Genomic DNA, 20,591 nt, shown 5'->3' with positions numbered 1-20,591 from the left:
ACGGGGGCCCACCTGCACAAAAACATGAGGTGGTAAATTGTGGGTGTCATTCCATACACAGGGAAGAGGGGATCCTGGGACAGCCAACTGGACAGCTGTAAACGCTCTCCTTACCGTCCTTCAGTTTATGCTGCTGCGTCCCTCCACCACCACCAACCTCCCCTGTCTCCCTGGACACCCTCTTGTTTAAAAACTCATGCATCGCCTTTTGAGACCTCCTCTCCCAAATCTTATCGATCAACACCGTCCATCAGTAGGATGGAAGACCACTGATGTGGAAAACAAATCACAGTTCCTGAAGTCAAAACCTGACAGAGCACAGGTGAGATGGGTCGTCCATTACTGGATGCTTGCTGGGTAAGCTGGGTGACCTCCGTTTGCTCCTGGGACCCCACATGGTGTTGGAAGGAGAGAACTGCCTGCGTATGCTTGCCATGGTGTGTGCGGCACATCCAGGACAATAAAGGATATTTAGGTGAAGTGTTTTACACTCTTTATTTCATGAGGCTGAGTGTCTTGCTTGCACAAGTGTATGTGCACTGTGTGTATTCATGGTGCTCACAAAGATCAAAAGAGGCATCGGGTTCATTGGAACTGGAGTTCTAGTTGGGAGCCACTGTGTGGGACTCTAACCTGGGTCTTCTGGTTTCACACGCGCACACACACACACACACACACACACACACACACACACACACACAAATCTGACAAGATTCAACTCAACAGATCCATCTTCCCTTTCTCTTTCTTCCTTCTTCCTTCGTTCCTCCTCATTTCTTTCCAGCCATCTTTAACTCTTAGGGTGGCGGCCACATTTGGCCAGTTCAACAAACTCAGCAGGTTGTCCCAGCATCCTTTGGACACACAAGGTGTGCATGTAGCTTCCAGTGTCTGCAGCCCACTCTAGTGAGAATAGTGTGAAGGAAGACTCAGTCAGAAAGTGTGTTTGGCCTCTCTATGAGGTAGGGGTCTGTCTTGCCTGCAGCCCTCGAACACCAGGATCTCAGCGTTGACATCAAAGGAATCTTTCTGCTTCTTCAGGAGGCCCTGGGTGCCACAAGGCCTTCCTTACAGCATCTGCCTTGAGGGTAAGGCCAGGAATGCCCACATAAATAGGGAGATGGCCCTCACCATGGGAATTGGCACAGGCATGGTTCTATCCTTCTTGGGATGAAGGTGGACACACAAGAGTACATAAGTCGGAGCTGCCAGGAAGGAGAGGAAGGAAGGACACAAGGATAGGATGCACGACACTATGTTCCGGACTCCAGGCAGAACTAGGGCAGCCTAGAGTGAAGAGATGGGGATGAGAACAGGCTGGCTACTCCCTGAGCTGTCCTAGGAGTCTCTAAGAGCAACTCCGTCTGGAGCTGTTCTGTGACTGAGGCGGTCCCCACAGGCACGGACGGCAATTGAGGGATCTGAAAGAATGGGGAGTAGTAAAGAGAAGCTAACAAGGGCGAAAGCCGGCCAGAAGACCTCCAAAGGCAAGGAGCTGCCAAGGGCAATGATGTGTTAGTGGCAAGGAAGGTCAGTGGGAGAGATGAGAAATGGGGCTGTGGAAACTTCCAAGTGGCAACACAAGCTGGGAGCTTGGGAGAGATGTGGAGAAAGGGTACCAGGCCTCAGAGATGCTCGCCCATCCTTGCTCGTCTCATCTTGGCTGTGGCTCAGAGTCTCAGCTGCAAAGGTCATTGCGAGTCGCCATGGACCTGGCACATGGTCCCCTGCTCCCTGGTCAGGTATACTTTTGCTAACAGGCATGATGGGCCCCAAGGCCACCCACCATCCACTAGAATCATTACAGGGTGACAGAGACACATCATGGATAGTCTTGTCAGACTCCCTCACTGTGTTGTTCTCCAGAGTTGCCATTGCAGAGTTGAGCAGATGCTGTGGCCAAGCCCAGATGGTGTGGTGATGCCCAATTCTATCAGCCTTAACAACCAAGTCCAGGAAGAAAATGAGCTGGACCCAGCCTGCCTTGCTTTCCTTGTGGTCATGTTGGCTCCCAGCTCTTGCTAATTGTTCCGAAGGCTTGAATACCATTTCTCTGGAACTAGTAGTCATGCCTGGGGTCTGGCTAGTGGAGGAACCATCCTGACACCAGATCTCCCTGCCCACCTACCTGGAGCTCTACCTTTGGACCACATCTGTGCTCGAGCCTAGTCTGGCCCCTGTTCCCTTTCCCCAGTTATCCAGGTTTAATATTTGCCTGGGCTGACTGGAGAGCGGCTGGCCATTATGATGGCAGAAGCACTGTGAACCCAGAGAAGGAAGCCCAGACACAGTCACTCTCCCATTAGGAGCTGGAGGCCTAGGAGACACCACAGGCTCCAGCTCCTCCCTCCACCAGGCAGTGAGGTCAGCTGCTGCAAATTGCTAGTTATTCTTTTCTTCAATTAAGGACGACTCTTCTGATACAGGAAGTTAACTCCCACCAGCTAATCTAACGGCCTTGAGTCCCGATGTGTCTGCTGTGACTGAAAGCAGGGCCAAAGCTGCTCACAGAAACTGCCTGAGAGGCCAGGCTGTGTAAGCCTTTCTGGATTTCATGCCCACCTCTCAGGGGAGCTTCACACCCAGTGGGGTCGCAAGGAAGGCTTAGAAGGGAGTCAGGTAGCTTGCTTATGGAATGGGGAGGGTAGACTTTGAGATGCTTTGCAAGTACTCATCTGCTTAGCACCTCACCTGTATGGTCCGCCCACCCCTTCCCAAGGTCAGGAGTCTAAGGCTTGGGATGACCAGACTCAACAGAGGAGAGTCTTAGGGGCTGCTATCACCAGTAAGCAGATGTGTTTTCCTGGGTCTGTGTACATGTGAATGTGCACACAGGTATTCATATACTCATGCACATGCATATGTACATGTTCACACACATACACACACATGCACACACACATACACATGCACACACATGTACACACACACACACACACACACACACACACACACACACACACACACACACCCCGTGCTATGCCAGGAAACAGGACTGCTGTCAGCCTGTGGTCACTGTTTCTTCTGAGAGCCACAACCTGAGGTGTTACTTAGGCCCAACTGTGTCCCTTCTGTGACAGGTTCATTATGTCTTCTGTAGTCAGTGGTGTCCATTGTCACCACTTCTGGACCCACAAACCAGGTGGCCAATGGAGACATTGTACAAACTGCCAACCCTCTGAAATTCCCACAGCCTGAGGGAAGCATAAGGACAAGGAGACCCAGAGGGACAGAGCTCAGGCCTAAAATGGAAGACAGTGAATTTTCTTAGCCTGTTTCCTCTGCATAAACTGGGGATGATGCAGTACACCCCAGAAGGTACATCCAGACTTAACAAAAGTTTACACAGAAAGCCACACAGAGACTGCTCGCTCTGTAACAACCACTGCACTACAGTTCCAATATGGGGGAGCGCTCCAGGGTTAGAGGTGGAAAGGGGTACCCATGCCCTTCCTGCCAGTAGCCTGAGCTGGTGAACAGCTTTGAATTCATGACTTTGGGGGCTTCTCAACTTCCATGTCTACAGGATGTGTTGCTGTCCCACTCTGGAGTCCTTGGGACTAAAGGGTTTCCTGAAAGGTGAGACAGTCAGTCATAGTTAAAACTAAGATGGACAATGTTTGTCAAAGCCTGGTGGCTAGCACATCGGCCTGCACAGAGGATCCTAGGAAACCCTGGTTTGGTAGGTGAGGCATCAGAAGGCAAGGAGAGGCCCATGAGTACAGGATAGTCTTCTGCTGAGGTGAAGAACATTTTTGCTGTTAGCTCTGTGCAATAATAGTTTTGAAAATGCTCTTGGCTGAGGGACTGAGCCTTTGATAGAATCAAGAGGGAGTGAGTGTAAGGGCTGGTTAACAAAGATAGGCCGAAGGAGTCTAAGCCCAGAAGTGGGCGTGTCCACGGAGACCCCTTGTGTGCTTTCTTTCTATGGGGCAGTGGATGGGACACTAAAGTCCTGGCTGGCCCAGGGTGCTTGGCTGCATACTGTGGGAGAAAAACAGGCTTCAGGGAAGGCACAAGAGTCCTCTGAGGAGCCTAGCCCTCCCTCTAGCCGACAGCAGGGAGGAAGTGGCCTAGCCTGGAACTGGGCTAGGAGAGGACTATTCTCTCCAGGATCCTCCTACCTTCTAGGCCCCCTAGAAATGACTGACCATCTTCTGTGGATCCCCTGACTGCAGTGGGCAGAAACAATGAAATTTAAATGTCTCAGGAGGTCTGTTAACTAGAATGTCTGCACTTCTGTGAGAAAAGTATTAGGGGGACACTGCTTTCTGCCAGGCCCCCCATAAATCCTGCTCAGCGTGACCTGGCAGGTGGGGTTTGCAGGTTTAACAGGTCCTTTGGTGCTAAAGGACAAAAGCTTTTCTCTTTTGAGACTAGAGCAGATCCAAGCATCCAGCACCCCTAGAGTTGGAAGCTGATGGAGAAGACCCCTCACGAACCAAGCGAGACTTCGTTCTAGGTTTCTCGGTCTCTTGGGTCCTGGTCTTCCTTGCTCTCTCACTCTGTCCTCACGGACTCTATCTAGCCAGCTCCGATTTCCTTGAATTTTTCTCTCTCCCCCAAGGGTGTTTCTGCCCTAGGAGTGTGTCTTTCGGGTGCGGTGCCTCAGGGTCACTGCGCCCTAGGCTCGCCGTCCATATCTCCATCCCTGCCCGGCCCGCTAGCGTCTCCGAGCTGTAATCCCCAGTCTGTCTACGTCTGTCTTTCCCCGAGGGTCGTGGTCTCAGTGGCCGCAGTCAGTGGGCTGTGCCTCCCGCGCGCTGCGGTGGCCGCGCGGCTCGGGCGGGGGTGCGGGCCCGCGGGGGCGGTGTCGGGCGCCTTCCGTCGTCAGTCCCTCCCCGGCGGCGCGGAGGGGGGAGCGGCGCGGCCGCCGCTCGGCTCCTTTAAGGGAGCGGGAGGGAGCGGCGAGGCGGCGGCGGTTGCGGTGGAGGCGGCCGAGCGAGCGGGGCGGGGGCGCGGGGCGCGGCGCCCGGAGAGTCCGCTCCGGCCGAAGGCGCCGGGGCCGGGCCGGGAGCGAGCAGCGCCGGCAGCACAGCGGAGCCCGCCGCCCGGGACATGGCTAAGGCGGGCAGCGCAGGTGAGCGCGGCACGGGGCGCGCGGCGGGTGGCGGGAGGAATCGCTCGGCCCAGGTGAGCCCCCCCACCAGATGGGCGGAGGCAAAGTGACCTCGGCGACCCGCCCGGACCCTGGGCGTGTAGAAGGGGCTCCGCGCGCCCTGCGTCCTTCCCGCGCCCCCAGTCACCTCGCGGGACACCGCATCCCGCTTGCCCCGCTACATTGGGTCAGGTCTGCGGCTCCTCAGTCCAGTCGGCAGTTGTGAGCTGTCGCTGCCCTCCGGGAGACCGGGGGAGTAGATCCCGGCACCGGAACCCAAAGGGGATGTCCCGTGGCCACCGACCCATCCCACGCCCAACAAACCAGGACGCGCCCCCTTGTCCTGTCACTCTGCCTGGATGCGACAGTCCCCTGCCCCTGCCACCAGCTGGGTCAGGAGACCCAGATTACTGGTCCCACCGCTGGAGGGGTACTCTGTGGTTGGGGAGCCGCCCCGCCCCCCACCCGACCCAGAGGCAGTGCCTCAGGTGCCAGGCTAGGCAGGCCGGGCCTGTGTGGGGGGGTCCCATGGGCTCTGCTCTTCTGCAAGCTCAGAGCTGTAGCCCAAGGTTCGCAGGGAGTAGGCTCTGGTCGTCCCTTCATTCATCCAGCCAGGCGTTCATTCACCAGCATCTGCTCTGATGTCAGGCCCTGTGAGTTGGCTAGGACCTGGAGGGGATCAGATTTAGCCCCCAACTCGCCGCTCTGGCCCTGGGCCCCAAGAGTGCCCTAAAAGGCCAAGTTGAGGAAAAGCCTGTGTTACAGGGCTGGCCACAAATGGGTGAGGCTGGTCTCAACAGCCGTGAGCCTGGGAGCTGGCGTGTGAGACTCTGCCATGAACTCACACCCAACCTGTGACGCCGGGCAGGTGCCATGCCATCCCTGTGGGGCCTGGTGTGAACCCACTTCCCCACCCATAGACACTGTAAAGATGGAGTGAACATGGTCACCTGCTTACACTCTAGCTGTGAGTGCCGTTGAGCTCCCGTGGCCCTGGGACAGGTCCCAATCCTTGGCATGCACTGGCCTTGTGACTCAGGTGCCTGCTATTACAGAGGAATCCTGTCAGGGAGAGGCTGCTTGTGTGAGACAGCATAACCAAATGCATCTGAACACCCCCTTTCCCACTCCCCTCCCCTCCCCTCCCGAGGGAGGCACAGTGAGATGACACCGGGAGGCTGGAAAAGGCTCTCTGCTCCCTTCTTTCTCCCACCTTGGTCCCTCCCCACCCCTGCTCTTCATAAAGAAAGAGCATCGTGTCTTTGCTGCCCATTCTACATGTGTTCGTGTGTAGGCACAGGTCTCTTGCCAGAGCACCACAGTAGCAACAGTAGTTAGAGAAATCTCTTCTTGACCTGTGTACTAAGTAATGAAAGCCCTCAAGCCCTTTACTGCCCCACGATCCTGAGAAGTAGGAAGGCACTCCCCTTTTTAAAACCCTTGGAAGCAAATAGCTCCCTGAGGGCAGCTGGGAGGGTCTAGGCAGAGCCTGGACGCAAGGCCAAGTTTTTTCTACTCCCCTCCTCTTCATTCTGGGAGAGAGGCAGCCCCAGGTCCTAGGCATTGGCTGTTGCTGAGGTCCATGGAAGGTGAAGACATTGCCGGGCCTCCCAGCTGCCTGAAGCTACTCTACAACTTTTCCATTTCACACTCTCAGTCCTTTCCCTCAGGGCAAGCCAGACTTCCCTCCTCTGTGACCACCTGCTTGGTGCCTCTGTCCCTTACTCAGCTGCTACCCACAAGGAGCTCTGCAGATGACCTCTGGCAAGATCTGACCACTCTTCCCTTCTCAACTCCTCTGGGCAACTTGACAGCCTGCACACATCCCTTCTTTCCTTTAGCTGCCTCAAACCCAGTGACTTGAAAACACACAGTGTGGAGGAATGTCTACTCTCTCTCAGCAAGCACGTTTATGTTGAATCATAGACTTAAGCTTTACAACAGAGGCGGCCGAGGGCTTCTATTCATAGTTGGGGAAACCGAGGCCCGAGAGAGAAAGATGGCAGTTCAGTACCATACACAGACTAAAAGGCAGAAGGATCAGCCCTCCACACTGAGAGGTGAGACTGGAATAAAGGGGGGTTGTAGGGAATCTTGCCCATGAGTGAGGGGGTCTGCTTCCTGATTTGTGTGGGATTTCCTCTGAAAACTGGCCAGGGGCCCAGCTGCTGAGCGAGGAGATGGGCTTTGGGTCCTGGGGCTGTTGTACCCGACTCCAGGCTGTACACAGTAGAGTTCCAGCACCACCATCCCAGCACGATGAATGGTGATGCTGGAGTGGTACAGTGTACATCCTGAGCAGCCAGCCAAGGCTGTGCCAGCTGTGCCAGGAAGGCAGTTCAAGGACTTTCATGTAGCTAGGAGAATCCAGGCACACGAGAAAATGTAATCAGATCCAAGGAAGGATGAGATTAATTTGCAGAGTGGGTCCAACTTGATTATTACCAGTCTTCGAGCTTTGGGGCAATCTCAGCTGCACAGAAATCAGGAGTTTGCCATCTCCAATACTGGAAAGGAAGAATGCTCCTTGGTCTTGCTGTGTGGACAAAAGAAGACAGGATGAAAACCAGAGAAGGAGGTGGGGAGGAGAACAGGACTGGAACTCTGTAAAGGAAATGGTCATTTTCTGCACAGAGCTGCCCGTGGCCAGGGAAGCAGCAGGTTGGAGCAGCAAAGGCTGGGTTCTCTGCCTGGATCTTTAAGCCTAGCTGAGGTTAGACAGAATGGTGGCAAGGACCAGGCTTCCTGGTTCTGCAGAAGCTTAAGCAAAGTCTGGGAATCTGGATAACGGGGAGTCCAGCAAGTGTGCAGGGGCTGCTACAGAAAAATCCAGCCAGGCTGGGGTGCCAGGTTCCTAGAGGCTTGGTGCAGAGGTCAGAAGGAACTCCAGAGAGAGCATGGGGGCCAGCAGAGGTGGTAAGGCTTGTGTAGTTGGATAAATCCCTCTGGCACAATGTGAGGGCTCTGGAGGCTGGAGGGCTGCCAGCATGGGAACTGCCTCTGTTGGGAAGGGCTTGCTCTGCCTCTGCCAGCAGCCCTGCCCCTCCCTTCCTGTGAACCTTGCAGTGGCCCTCTCTCTGTGTACCCCAGCAGGGTTGGTTTGTCCCCTGCCAAGTGCAAGTGGGAGACCTGGATCCTTAGTGGGGCCAGGCAGAAACACAGCCAATAGAGTTTGTAAAGCCCGAGGAGAAGGGCAGGAATGTTTGGAGAGCCCAGAAACCATGCCACAGGGCTGGGCAGGAATTTCAGGCTGGAGGAACCAGTTTATGCCATTTCCAGGTGTTGGCCTCTGCTCTCTAGAGGAGGAGCTGCTGATGGGGGGCAGCAAGCTTAGTCACCAACAGCAGTAAAACAGACTGACTAACAAACAAACTAACAAACCCATCTGATGTGTGGGGCCTGGGTGGGGGCTCACTTGCAGATCCTCAGGTTCAAAGCCTTGATTAACAAGGGGAACACTGAGGCCTAGGTGTGTGCTCAAGGTAGCAGGGAACGGTAATCGCAGACATGAGTGCTCTGGGAGGCAGACCTGCTCCCTCTGGCAGGGACCAGGGACCAGTTGTCCAGCAGAGGAAACAGCCAGATGTTTGGGGAAGGGACCAGGGCTGGGATTCTCTGCACTTTGGGAAAATGCCGGAAGTAATGAGGCACACGGAGAAACTCCCAGGCCTAGGGCACTAGGACAATGTCCCAGTGCATCTTGGGAAGGCCATCACTGCAGTCTCCATTTGCAACGCTAGACTCCAGGACTTCCTCAAACTCTGCCTCCAGGAAGCCCTCCTGGACTTGCTGAGCCCAGGCAACACTTAGGTTCTTGTGTAAAATGTAGACACAGCCACTGACACAGAGGCTGCAGTTTGAGACCCTTCCTAACCTCTTGGTCCTGGCTCTGCTTTTAGTGTATGACCATGGGCCTGGAGCTCCTCACCCCCATGGGAGGCTCCTGTGCCTTGGTCTGTGTTGGGGAGTCGAGAAGTAGGAGACAAACTACAGATAGCTTGCGGACTTCTCCCGTTGCTCTCTGGGACCGTGCCTGCAATTGGTGGGTAGCATGAATCACAGCAAACTGGTAGTTCCTAGCTAGAAGTTTGGAGACTTCTAGTCCACCTGTTAGAGGGCGGGGGGGGGGGGGGATGGGCTCTGAAGAGAAGCCTCAGTGGTTAAGAGCACTATATCCGCATATATGCCAAACACTCACACATAAAATAAAATGAACAGATCTAATTTAACGATTTATGATGGGGTACAGAGTTGAGACAGGCAAAGAGTCCTTTTCTGAATCAAGGGCAGGAACGTGAACTCCAGAAACCAAGGCTCTGAGAATTGGAGGGGTCGGAGAAAGAAGCAGCCAGTTCCCAGGAATGTTCTGAGATGCCAGGCCTGCAGAAAGGAGGACAGGATTAGGGTTTGCAACTGGCTTCTTTTTATGGAAGCCCTCAGGATTATTTCCCCTTGGATGGCCTGACGGCACCTTTTTGCAGGGGTGGAGGGTGGGGGTAGGAGGGGTATGGGCATAGGGATGGCTACATATACAAGCACAGTGTTGCTTCTGTCTTGTAGATGGGAAAACTCAACTCCAGAAAGGTTAAGTTTTTGGTTCTAGATTCACCCGTGGACTTGGAGGCAGACCGGACCTAGCAAGTCGGATTCTTCCATTCTTGTCTAACCTGGCATGGGTTGACCTTGAACTGCCGCTCTGAGACTCAGCTTTTGCATCCATAAGAAGGCATGGGAAGGGAGAGCGTGGGTTCAGGAGGGGCTGGAGGTTTCACGCACAACTCTAGCTGAGCTCTTTTTTCTCTACCCACCCTCTCCCTGGGGTCTGTCTATCTTTACTGCTCTGGAAAAGAGCCTCGCCTCTCACCTCTCACCTCCTGTGGATGGGATTTGGGGGAGTCTAGGATTAAGGAACACTGGGGAGTCAAGGACTTTCACAGCCTAAATCTTCTAGGGGGTTTCAGACTAGCTTGTCACCAGGGCCTCATGGAAGGGTGTGGCCAGCCACCCTGTGCCCCTAGGGGAGTGATTAGGGGTAGGAGGGGGGTAGGAGAGAATGCATAGCAAATAAGTTTGGAAATCAAATGAGATCTGAGCTCCCCACCCACTCCCTCAAATCTCTCTACTCACTCTCTTTTAAAATTCTTGTTTTCTAAAGAGAAAGAAATGCTAAATTGCACCCCCTTTCCCAAGGAATGGGAGCCTTAGTGAGTCACTCCGGAGGTAAATGCCACCTCCAAGGTCCCACGTGTGTCTGTGGAGGCCTGCACAGCTGTGTGGTCACAGCCCCCAGCTAGGGTACACATGTGGGTAGGGTGACAGGGGCCTCCTGCTTGTCTTGGCTCTGGGTGGGAGCTGGGTCCCTGCTGGGGAACCTAGTCAGCTGGCCTGCTTCCTGCAGTATAACCCAGATGGGGCCAGGCTTTGGGCCAGGGTGGCAATCAGCCTTCAGTGTGAGGATGGTGAGGTGTGTTTGGCGGCATGGTGGGGCTGTCTGAAGCTGGAGTGGGTTGCAGTATGGGTGCATTTGAGGCGCCAGGGGATGGCAGATCGGCCTATGCATCTGGCTGTGGGAGGCTGCCGGGGCCTCCTGGTGTCAAGCTGGCCTTAGCAAGGTGTGTGTTGGGGTGGGCAGGGCCAGTGAGGAGGTGTGCTACCTCCTCATGACCCTATTATTCTGGAAAGAGGAGTAGTCTGCCTGTTGGCTGGGGATGCCAAACAAGGGTTGAAAGCAAAAATAGAAACACACTGGGCCCATCTGGGAGGGGCGCTGAGTTCTGGTGGCTAGAGAGTCCTCTTCTGAGCCCGCTGTTGCTGACGCTGTGTTTGTTCGGCTCTGGGTATTTACAGAGTACGTCACTGTTCTCCTGCCCTCCTCAGGGATAGATTTAGGTCTGCAGACTTTGTGACCGTGAACTTAAGGTGGGCTGGCAGCTGGAAGGCTCGGAGTATGTTCTAGGAGCTGTCTTCATGCGTATATTGGTCACACATTTGACCTTTCCTAGATAGTTTTCAAATTGGTCCCCAGTGCCATCCTGGATGAGAACTCCTTGGCTCTGCTGTGGCCTCCCCTCATGAGCCTGGCCTGAGCTAAGCAATTCTAGAGTCACCCCTGGTAGCATAAAGAGCTATTTTGAGCCTCCTATTAGGGCCTGGTGTGGGGAATGTGTTTATCCTTTGCTGTGTTTTGTCTCCTTGTGTATTATAATCTGGGGCAGCGATGGCAGCATTATCCAGCCTGCTGTCAGGGCTCCCCTGCCTTGCTGGCAATTCCTGCCACTGTGCTTTGGCACCAGATTGAGGGGCCTGAGGACAGAGATCACCTTGAGGTTCATCTTTACAGTCTGGGAGTTGCAGGTGGAATGGGGTATCCATGTGAGGTCACATTGGCCATTGCCGGGGCGTGGCAGGGAGCTGGTCTCTCCTGATGTTTGCTTGCAGCTGATGGCAGCCTTTGATGCCCTTACCAAAAGCTTACTGAGGTGGTGGTCACTGTGAGAACGGGCAGCATCCGGAGTCTCTGGCTCTGCCCCAGCTTCCTTGTCCCCTGGCTCGGTGCATAGATATCAAATTCTTATCCTCTGGCCCCCACAAAGGAGTTCTAGGATGATTAGGGAGGATGCCATCTTCTGTCTCAACACTTTGGGCTGTCCTTTGTCTTCCCACATGTGGGACAGTAGGAGGGTTTCCCGTGGGGTAGGGGAGACAGCTTCTGCCTTCTGGTGCAAGAATCTGGCGGGACATAGTGGGGGGACATCTGGGCCTTGGGGAAACTGTTCCAAAGAATTCAGAACTGTTGGGAGCCTAATTGGCAGAGCAAATGAAAGTACAATAGATAGCCAAAGCTATTAATCACTCATTATCTCCTAAATAAGGTAATTAAGGGGTATTTAAATGGCATATTTATAAGACACCAGCAGGTCTTCAAAAGCACATCGTTCCCAAAGCAATTGGTCTGGCCAACTAGTCCAGGCACAGAGACCAAAGTTCTAGTCCTCAGTCTTCCTAACCTCCAGCTTCCTCCTGAACTTTAGGGATCTCAAGCCCCTCTGCAGGGACATACCTGCACTGTGGGAAGGTGATAGGTCAGAGAAACCCCTGCAGTTATAAAACGCAGTACAGCATCTAGAGTGAGCTGCAGGAATATTCTTAGGCATGTCCAACCTACAAAGTTGGAGGTCTGTGTTTATGATCTATGCAGTGGAGTTACAAAATAAAAATCTCCTACTACACTTACAATTTTATGTTAGACCGTAAGCATAGCTCTCAGTTAGCCACCCGTGGTCTGTGGGCCACAGGTTAGATATGCCTACAAATTATTTGATATGGCCCTGGGTCTGGACTGGGTGCTTTGGCCTGGGCTGGGTTTCTCCTGGGCCTACGATTGTCATTTGTCATGTGACTGGCTTAAGACTGGGGATGCAGTCATGGTCTAGTTTGAGGCTGGTTCTGTGTTAAGGGCTGAGGTCAAGGCTTAGGCCATGGTGGGTTTAAGGACTCCAGTTGCTGTCAGGATGATTCTGTATCTTGAGGGCTCAGCTCCATTCTTTCAGTATGATCCCCCATGGACTGAGTCTAGTTGGTTGCCGTGAAAGCTGATCCTTCCTTGGGTTCTTCAGGATGCTGGCTCCCAAGCCTGGATACCATAGCAGACAGTCCCTTTGGAGTTCCTGACAGTCCCCTGAAAGAGATCAGCACACAGCTCATCAGTGGTACATCTAGCATTTTAGGAGATAGTTAGGACTGTTTCTATAGCAACCAACCCCCGACCAGCACTGGTTTCCTTCAATAATGCCTTTTTCTGGAAGCAGCTTCTCTTGGCCTCTCATCTCTCCCTGGGTGGCCGCACAGCCCCTTCAAGGCCATGCATGAGTTGGTTGGCCCTGAATTGTATGGACCCATTCTTGCCCTGACAAAGGGCACCTGAGGGCACACCTTGGTGTGTGCTCTCCAGACAGCAACCTTCCTCAGGCCCTTCCTGTGCTATTCCATGTGGAGTCCCAAGAGAACTCTGACCATACAGCCCTGTGCAGCAAGAAGTGATGGGCCTGGAGTGGGTTCCTGCTAGGCATCTGCTTTGGAGGAACCCGTAGTCCAGAGGGCAGGGTGACAGAGATGCAGACACTAGCTGCTGTAGGATACTGGTGAGGAATCATGCACCAGTCGGGCCTGGGAACAGGGAAGCCCACCCCCTCTTCATCTAGCAGAAATTGGGTGGAGAATGGAGGCCCCAGTAAAGGCCCAGAGGAAGAGGGAGACACATGGAAGGTTCTGGCTGGGGCCAGATGGTGGGAGGATGGGCTGGGAGCAAACGGAATGAGGGGAGGAAGAGAGAGAAGCAGCTCCCATTCCAGGGGCCCCAGGAGAATGGCCTGCACTTAAAAGTTTCCGCTTAAGAAATAAGCAATGAAAAGCCCTTTGGATAGTCAGGGCTTCTCATTCCACTTAACACAGTCCTTTACTTATTCATTTCTCATTATTTATTGTGTGTGAGCATGTGCGTGCATGCCTCTGTGTGTGTGTGTGTGTGTGTACATGTGTGTGTGCATGCCTGTGTAGGTCTGTGTGTGTTTATGTGTGTATGTGCGTGTGTATTTGCGTATGTGTTTGACATGTATGGAGATCAGGGGATAATTTGCAGGATCTGGTTCTCTCATTCCACTATGTAGGCTCTGGAGATCAAACAAGAGTCTTCAGACTTACACAGTAAAACCAAGCCGTCTTGACGGCCCCTCAGCACGCCCTGCTATGGCAGCAATGGAGACTGGGTACTATGCTGTACCTTTCTCAAATGAATGAATATTCATTTACTGCCTTTATTACTTGTGATGTAGGTATGGCCATTATCTCTGTTTTACAGAGGCAAAACTGAGGCACAGAATAATTGGTAAATATCTGAGCTGGGAACCGGGCCAATGGAAGTGGGCAGGTTCCCTGGAGGGAGAGGCAGATAGCAGAGAAGATGGGAGAAGAGGATGGGAGGTGGAGCAGGAGGAAAAGGAGGAGGTAGAAGAGGAGGATGGGGAGGAAGGAAAGGAGGGGAGCATGAGGAAGAGGAAGAGGAGGAGGCGGCAGCAGAACAAGTCAGTGGTAAGGAGGCAGTTTCCTTGGAATCAGTCACCCCTCAGTCTGTGAAGCCTCCCCCAGGCCATATTCCACATGCTGCTTCCTGACTTTGAGGCTCCAGGGCTGTCATGAAGATCAGTGATGTGTTTCTAAGTGTGTGTGTGTGTGTGTGTGTGTGTGTGTGTCCAGGAATTAAACCATAACACTGTCTCCTAGAGCCCACCCATTTGTGTGTGTGTATGGTGGTAGGTAGGTGTGGGCATCTAGGCCTATAATGTCACCTCCCTGCCACCTTCTCTGCTCACTCACTGGTGTTCCAGTTATCAGTGCCACCAAGATAATTTCAGTTGCAATGGGGCAATTGTCACTGCCAGGCAGGCAGGCAGGCGTGGGGATAGACAGGCCCAGGGCTGTAACCTAGGCTATACTCAAACGCACTTGCATTTATGTTGTTTGGATGCCCCAGCAAATGTCCACAGTCCTTCCCTTCTTCTGACATACTGAGTCACTGGGGAGTTCTATGTCCTCTTTGCCTGTAAATGGCTGCCACTGTGACCATGCCTTTACCTGACCCCATCCTGCCTCAGCCTGGTTAGTCCTGCTCACTTCTTCCTTTGAGGTTCAGCTTGGTTCAAGAAAGAGTAGTAGGTCACTTCTTGGGGTGTGGTCCACCCCTGTGTGACTCTGCCTGCCCAGAGACTACTTATATGGAATCAGCCCAAGGACCAAGCATCTTGCCCTGTGCTATGTTCAGGGCAGAGCAGGGCTGAGCTCTGAGCCAGCACTCCCAAGGGCCAGGATGACTCCAGTTCCTCTTTGCTCTCCCTTCCTCCCCCAAGCACCATCTGGCCTAAGGCCTGTCTCAGGAAGCATTGGCCTATACTTCTGCCTCCGTCCTGTGAGGTGGCTTCCCTTCTGGACAGAGCGCCTAAGTATAGGGCAGTGTATCCTTAAAGAGAGGCCTCTGCCTTAGGCAGGGCTGACCTGAGGTCCTTAGGATAGACCAGAAGGCTCCTGTCCCTTTCTGTTTACTATAGATGTGGAGCCTGAGACGGAGCCAGTGATCTGAGCTGGTGTCTGGCTTCACTCATGTAGGAGAAACCCAGGCTTGTCACAAGTGCTTAGAGACCACGATAGGCCTGGGGTAAGGGGCTGATGGGTCTGGAGGCAGATTGGAGACGGCTTGAACAGCGCCCCCTCCTGCAGGGCCAGCTCCAGGCTGTGAAGCAGCAGTAGTTTCTCTACAGGCAGTACTTAGGTAGTCTCTTCTCCTTGATGCTGATTTTGGGGTCTAGGTAATTGTGGTGCTCAGAGACAAACTGATCCTTGGCAGACATAAGCCTGAGAAGTCCCCTGGAAGCAACTAGAAGCTTCTTGGATATTCTTTCCTTGCCTCAAGCCTTGGTTCTATGGATGACAAAGGCCCCTTCCAGACAGTCAGCTAGAAATTCTGGTGGCTGATGTTAAATTTAAACCTTATAATGGTGTTATAAGGCTAGTGATACCCATTTTAGAGATGAGAAAAACTGAGGATAAGAGAGGTTAACTTGCTCTGAATCACAGAGGACTGAATGAATGCAAGGTCTTGTCACTCAAAAGGTCATGTTCTAAGCTCTGTGCAGAACTTTTCTGGTGCCTGGCAACAGATTGTCTGTAATGTAGGAGCAATCCTTGGGAGGCAGAGTGGGAGCTCATGCACCACAAGAAACATACATACATACACACATACATACATACACACATACATACAGACACACACATACACAGACACACACATGCACAGACACACAAACGCACACATACACAAATACACACACAGACACACACACTCATATACACACTCATATACACACTCATACACACACTCATACACACACAGACACACAGACACACACAGACACACAGACACACAGACACACAGACACACACACACACACACACACACACACACTTTGTGTGTCTGGTCTTTCCATCATTCAGTTCCCAGCTTGCATATCTTTTCCAAGCAGTCTCCTCCATGGACGACCTTGTGGGCTTTTCCCCCCTTCTTTGAAATGGTCTTTACCATTTTCTAGGAGTCAGTGTATTGGAGGGTCAATCAGAAGACTGTCCTCTCCTCTCCAGAAGCCAGTTGCTTCTTTTTAGTGTATTTATTTGTGTGTGTATGTGTATACACACACATGCACATGTATGTATGTATGTAGGCATGCATTTGCCACAACTTTGAGGCAGTTGATTCTCTTCTACTGTGTCGGGATCCAAGATCAAACACGGGTCGTCAAGCTTGATGGCACAGACCCTTGCCTGCTGAGCCATCTTGCCGGCCCCGACAGCTGCTTCTTAACATGTCTGTTGTTAGAGGTTTATTTTTTATTTATTTAAAGACAGGATCCCACTAGGTAGCTCTGGCTGGCCTAGAACTCACTCTGTACACCAAAAACGGCCCAGAAATGACAGAGATCTATCTGTCTGCCTCTGCCTCTGCCTCTGCCTCTGCCTCTGCCTCTGCCTCTGCCTCTGCCTCTGCCTCTGCCTCTGCCTCTGCCTCTGCCTCTGCCTCTGCCTCTGCCTCTGCCTCTGCCTCTGCCTCTGCCTCTGCCTCTGCCTCTGCCTCTGCCTCTGCCTCTGCCTCTGCCTCCTGAGCACCTGATATGCTATCACACATGGCTACAGGTTCCTTTTATATTAGGTATATATAGCTGGGGTTCCCTGTTACTTTTAGAGAGGTTGCTTTGGGTAGACACCCAATGGGAGAGAAGAAAGACCTGGTGTTTTCTTTAAACAAACTGACAGCGCACATTAAAAAGCACAGGCAATGTAGTTGGAAAGCAGGGCAGTGATCAATCATAAATAAGTCAGAATGTGCAATTGAAAATAAACCCAGAGACGTATTTTGAAGTCAGAGGAAGTAAAGGACTCATCAGAGAGGAGAGTTGCTGTGAGCTTCGGAAGGAGGGAGCTGCTGGGTTGGTTCACAAGTAAAACTAGCATGTGCCACCAAGTGCTTTTGGTGAGCAAGGCTGGGTGACAGACCCATGCGTGCCTGTCGATTCTCAGGCACTGATGACACTGTTAGAAACACTTGTGGAAGGAAGAGTTTGAGAGGGACAGCTCTAAGTTGGTAGCACCTTTTCCCACCACGGTGAGTTTTGTTCCTTAAGTGATCCAGGTGGCCGTTGGGAGCCTCTGGAGACCGTGAATAGGATGGAAGTCCCGTTTGTTTGTTCATCCCAGCGTCCCCAGCAGCCCTTGCAGGACCTGTGGCAGGGGAGCTTCCTTTGATGCCCACCAGCCTCTTCATTGCTCTGTTCCAACTAGAAGAACTTTCCCCCTCTGCAAGAGCCTCCCTACCCCCATCCCAGTGCTCTTTGGGGACCTTCGGAATGTTGCCAAGATCACCGATGATATGGCCGGCACTGGGGGGTGTCGTGAGGATGATGAACCCTCTTCTCTTACTGAAAGCACACACTAAAAGCAGGAGGTTGGCAGGAAGGCCCATGCCTGTGCACTTGTGCCTATGGTATGTGTATGAGAGCCTCCATGTGCAGAGGCCTGTCACTCATCTCTGGCTATTCAAACTCAGGAGCCACAAAGACCCTAGCAACTCTCCAGATGGTGACGTCACCCCACGAGCTCTTGCTGCTCACTGTTGCAAGCTCAGGAGCTGAATAGACAAGGCTGACAACACTTTTCTTACCATCTAAGCAAACTCCTGCTTCTTAAGAATGAAATAGACTTGGATAGTGAGGGATGTTTGTATATCAATATGTGGTATGTATTCATATGAGCTATATGATAATTTTAATGACTCACATCTGTTCTTGAGAAAACTGCATTAATTAAGTTAATGTACGTTTGGGACAACTTTTAAATGATTTTTTTAAATTCTTAAAATTTTCAGATTTATTTCTATTTTAGTGTGTGTGTGTCTGTGTGTGTGTGTGTGTGTGTCTGTGTGTGTCTGTGTACATGAGTGCATGGCCTTTGCAGGGGAAAAGAGTCAGACACTCCCCTCCCCCCACCGAGCTGGAATTATAGGCACTTGGGAGCCTCCTGATATGGGAATGGAAGTTGGGCCCTTGCAAGAGCAGTGTGTGTTTTTAACTTCTGATACATCTCTCTAGCCCCATTGGTTGTGTGTTGGGAGTCACAAAGCTCTCTACATATATTTGAAGATGAGAAGACAATAGTATTTATCATACCACAAAACTATGATAAATTTATATTTACATATAAATCAAATTCTAGCTGTTCATTATTAGAGTATAGGAACACAGCAGATTCTTGTGGATTAATCTCGATTCCTGACATCGTGCTATATACTGTACTATACATCATGCTAATACTATAGGCATTAGTTCTAGTAGATTTTCTTTCTGTAGAGTTTCGGCTTTCTCTATAGACAATCATGTGATCTCAGATAAATGCAGGTTTGTTTCTTGTTTTTCAATTTATATTTTCCACTTTTCTTGCCTCATTGCACTAGCTTATAACTTCCACATACATTTGGAAAATAGTCTTGTATCCATGGTAGAGAATCACAGTTACGGCACACCTATATTCAGACCTCCTCTCAATAAATCTAGGGCATAAGGGTAGGAAAACAAATGCCCCCACCCTGCTGACGTTTCAAGGGGTTCTACAGAAAGCGTGGGGCACAAATAACTTTGCATCTAGAGGTGATCCCATACTGCTGCTTCCTGTGACCTCTGCCCTTTTGTGTTTCAGAATGTTCTTTCTCTTGGCTGAAAACCATAGAGCATAACCTGGGTATGTGTCTGGGAGTCTGTGCTGGGCAGAGCAGGAGGGCTGGCCTCTCCCAAAACTGCTCCTGCACACAGTAGGAAGGGGTGCTAACATCCTGCAGGTTGGTGGGGAGGGTGAGCTGGGTCTGTAGCAGGTCTCCACAGACTGCATGGTAAGATGCCCCCTGCCTAAAGCTGTCCACCTATCACAGTTTTGGTACCTACTGTGTGCCGGATAGATTCCTCAAGATTCAGAGTTCATTTTTTCCCCCACGGGGGAGCCTCTATCAGGTTTCTCATCATACAGATGGGGAAGTGGAGGCAGGAGCATTATTGATACTAGAACCTAGGTCTCTGTGGGGACAGGATGTGAGAGTTTGAAGGCCAAGACCTGTACCTGAGGGAAGATGTACCCGGGGTGCATGGTGATTTTGCTGGTTTTATGTTTTTATTATTGAACATGTACCAACTGCAGGATGCAACCTTATTTGAATACCAATGAGGAGAAGGAATAAAGGATGCTCATTAGCTCACGGCGTACCATCCCCTAAGTCGCCTCCAAGTTCCAAAGATGCTAGTGTGGGGAAGGTGCCTCTTAGAACTGATACGTTAGACCGAAACCTTGGTAGTCACGAAATCACATATGCAGCGTCAAAGCTGAGTTTCCTCTTTCCTCTGCCTCTTATCACATGCCACTCCGTAGAGATAATGTTTATAAATGGCATCTTGGTGTGTGTCCTCCAAACATTTTAACAGCTTGGGAGGTATATTTATGTATTAATTACTGTTCCAAACACTTTATCTTTGCAAGGCACGATGCTAAGCGTTCCGATGCATTTTGTTTAATCTCTGCACTAAGCTCTTAAGGCTGGCATGGGCTGGCGCCACAGCGCAGATGACGAAACCAAAACACAGAGAGGAGAGGTAACTTATCTGACGTCACACAGCTTCTAAGAAGCAAGGCCCTAACTTGAACCAGGCCTAGGCTCTTAACCAAATGCCACACATAACCCTTGGTATGCAGGTCTGTGTCAGTTTTAAAAAACAAGGTCAAAAAATGTTCTGGAGCCTTCTTGTGTGTATTTCCGCTAACCACACTCCATGGGCATCTTTCCATGTCGACTGCTTCACCTTTTCAACCACTGCTGGGAATCCTCTCATACAACTGTGTGTGGACGTGTGTAGCTCATCTCCTGTAGACGAACACCGGGGTTTCTCCTGTCGTATAGGTGTCGCTGAAATACGTGACAATCAGTGTACACCTGTGTCGTTTAGAACTTCCCCAGGGAAATTACCGGGCTGTTGGTTTGTTTTCTTTTTCTTCCTATTGTTTGTCTTCCATTGTTTTCGCTGTATGGTAAGATTGCAATCTACTTGCAATTTCTTGCATCTCACACACCTCGGACTTCACATGCATGCTGATCCCTCGTGAGCCCCACGCTGCTAAGTCAGGAGGCTTAGAGAATGGGTGTGGGTGCCAGCTGTGTTCTTGACCCACCCCCGCTTTGGCAGGAAGTAAGTTGGGGCAGAGTTTGGTTAAGGGACCATACTCAGCGTCCTGTCTGCTGTGGAGGTCCCTTAGCCCTGAGGGTTGCTTTCTGAGCCCTGCTTGCTGCTCTCTGAGGAGACTAATATAGTAGTAGCTGCTGCCTTTGCTGAGCCTCCAGAAACTTGGGCACTGATTA

General features: G+C 51.8%; 1 protein-coding gene across 2 annotated transcripts in view; it reads left to right on the top strand.

Annotated features, from left to right (window-relative positions):
- Positions 1-4,787: 4,787 nt before the first annotated feature.
- The window catches only part of Pitpnm3 (PITPNM family member 3), a 91,957-nt gene continuing 76,153 nt past the window's right edge, over positions 4,788-20,591 (top strand). The window contains exon 1 of one of the 2 annotated variants that reach the window (XM_039087319.2): positions 4,788-5,080. In XM_039087319.2, the coding sequence (XP_038943247.1) occupies positions 5,059-5,080 (22 nt within the window). In that variant the 5' untranslated portion in view covers positions 4,788-5,058. The remainder of the gene's footprint in view (positions 5,081-20,591) is intronic. The other variant, XM_063270035.1, reaches the window with a different exon arrangement.

The sequence above is a fragment of the Rattus norvegicus genome, chromosome 10 (assembly GCF_036323735.1).
Source record: "Rattus norvegicus strain BN/NHsdMcwi chromosome 10, GRCr8, whole genome shotgun sequence".
Lineage (NCBI taxonomy): Eukaryota > Metazoa > Chordata > Mammalia > Rodentia > Muridae > Rattus > Rattus norvegicus.
This window is presented reverse-complemented; position numbering and strand designations above follow the sequence as displayed.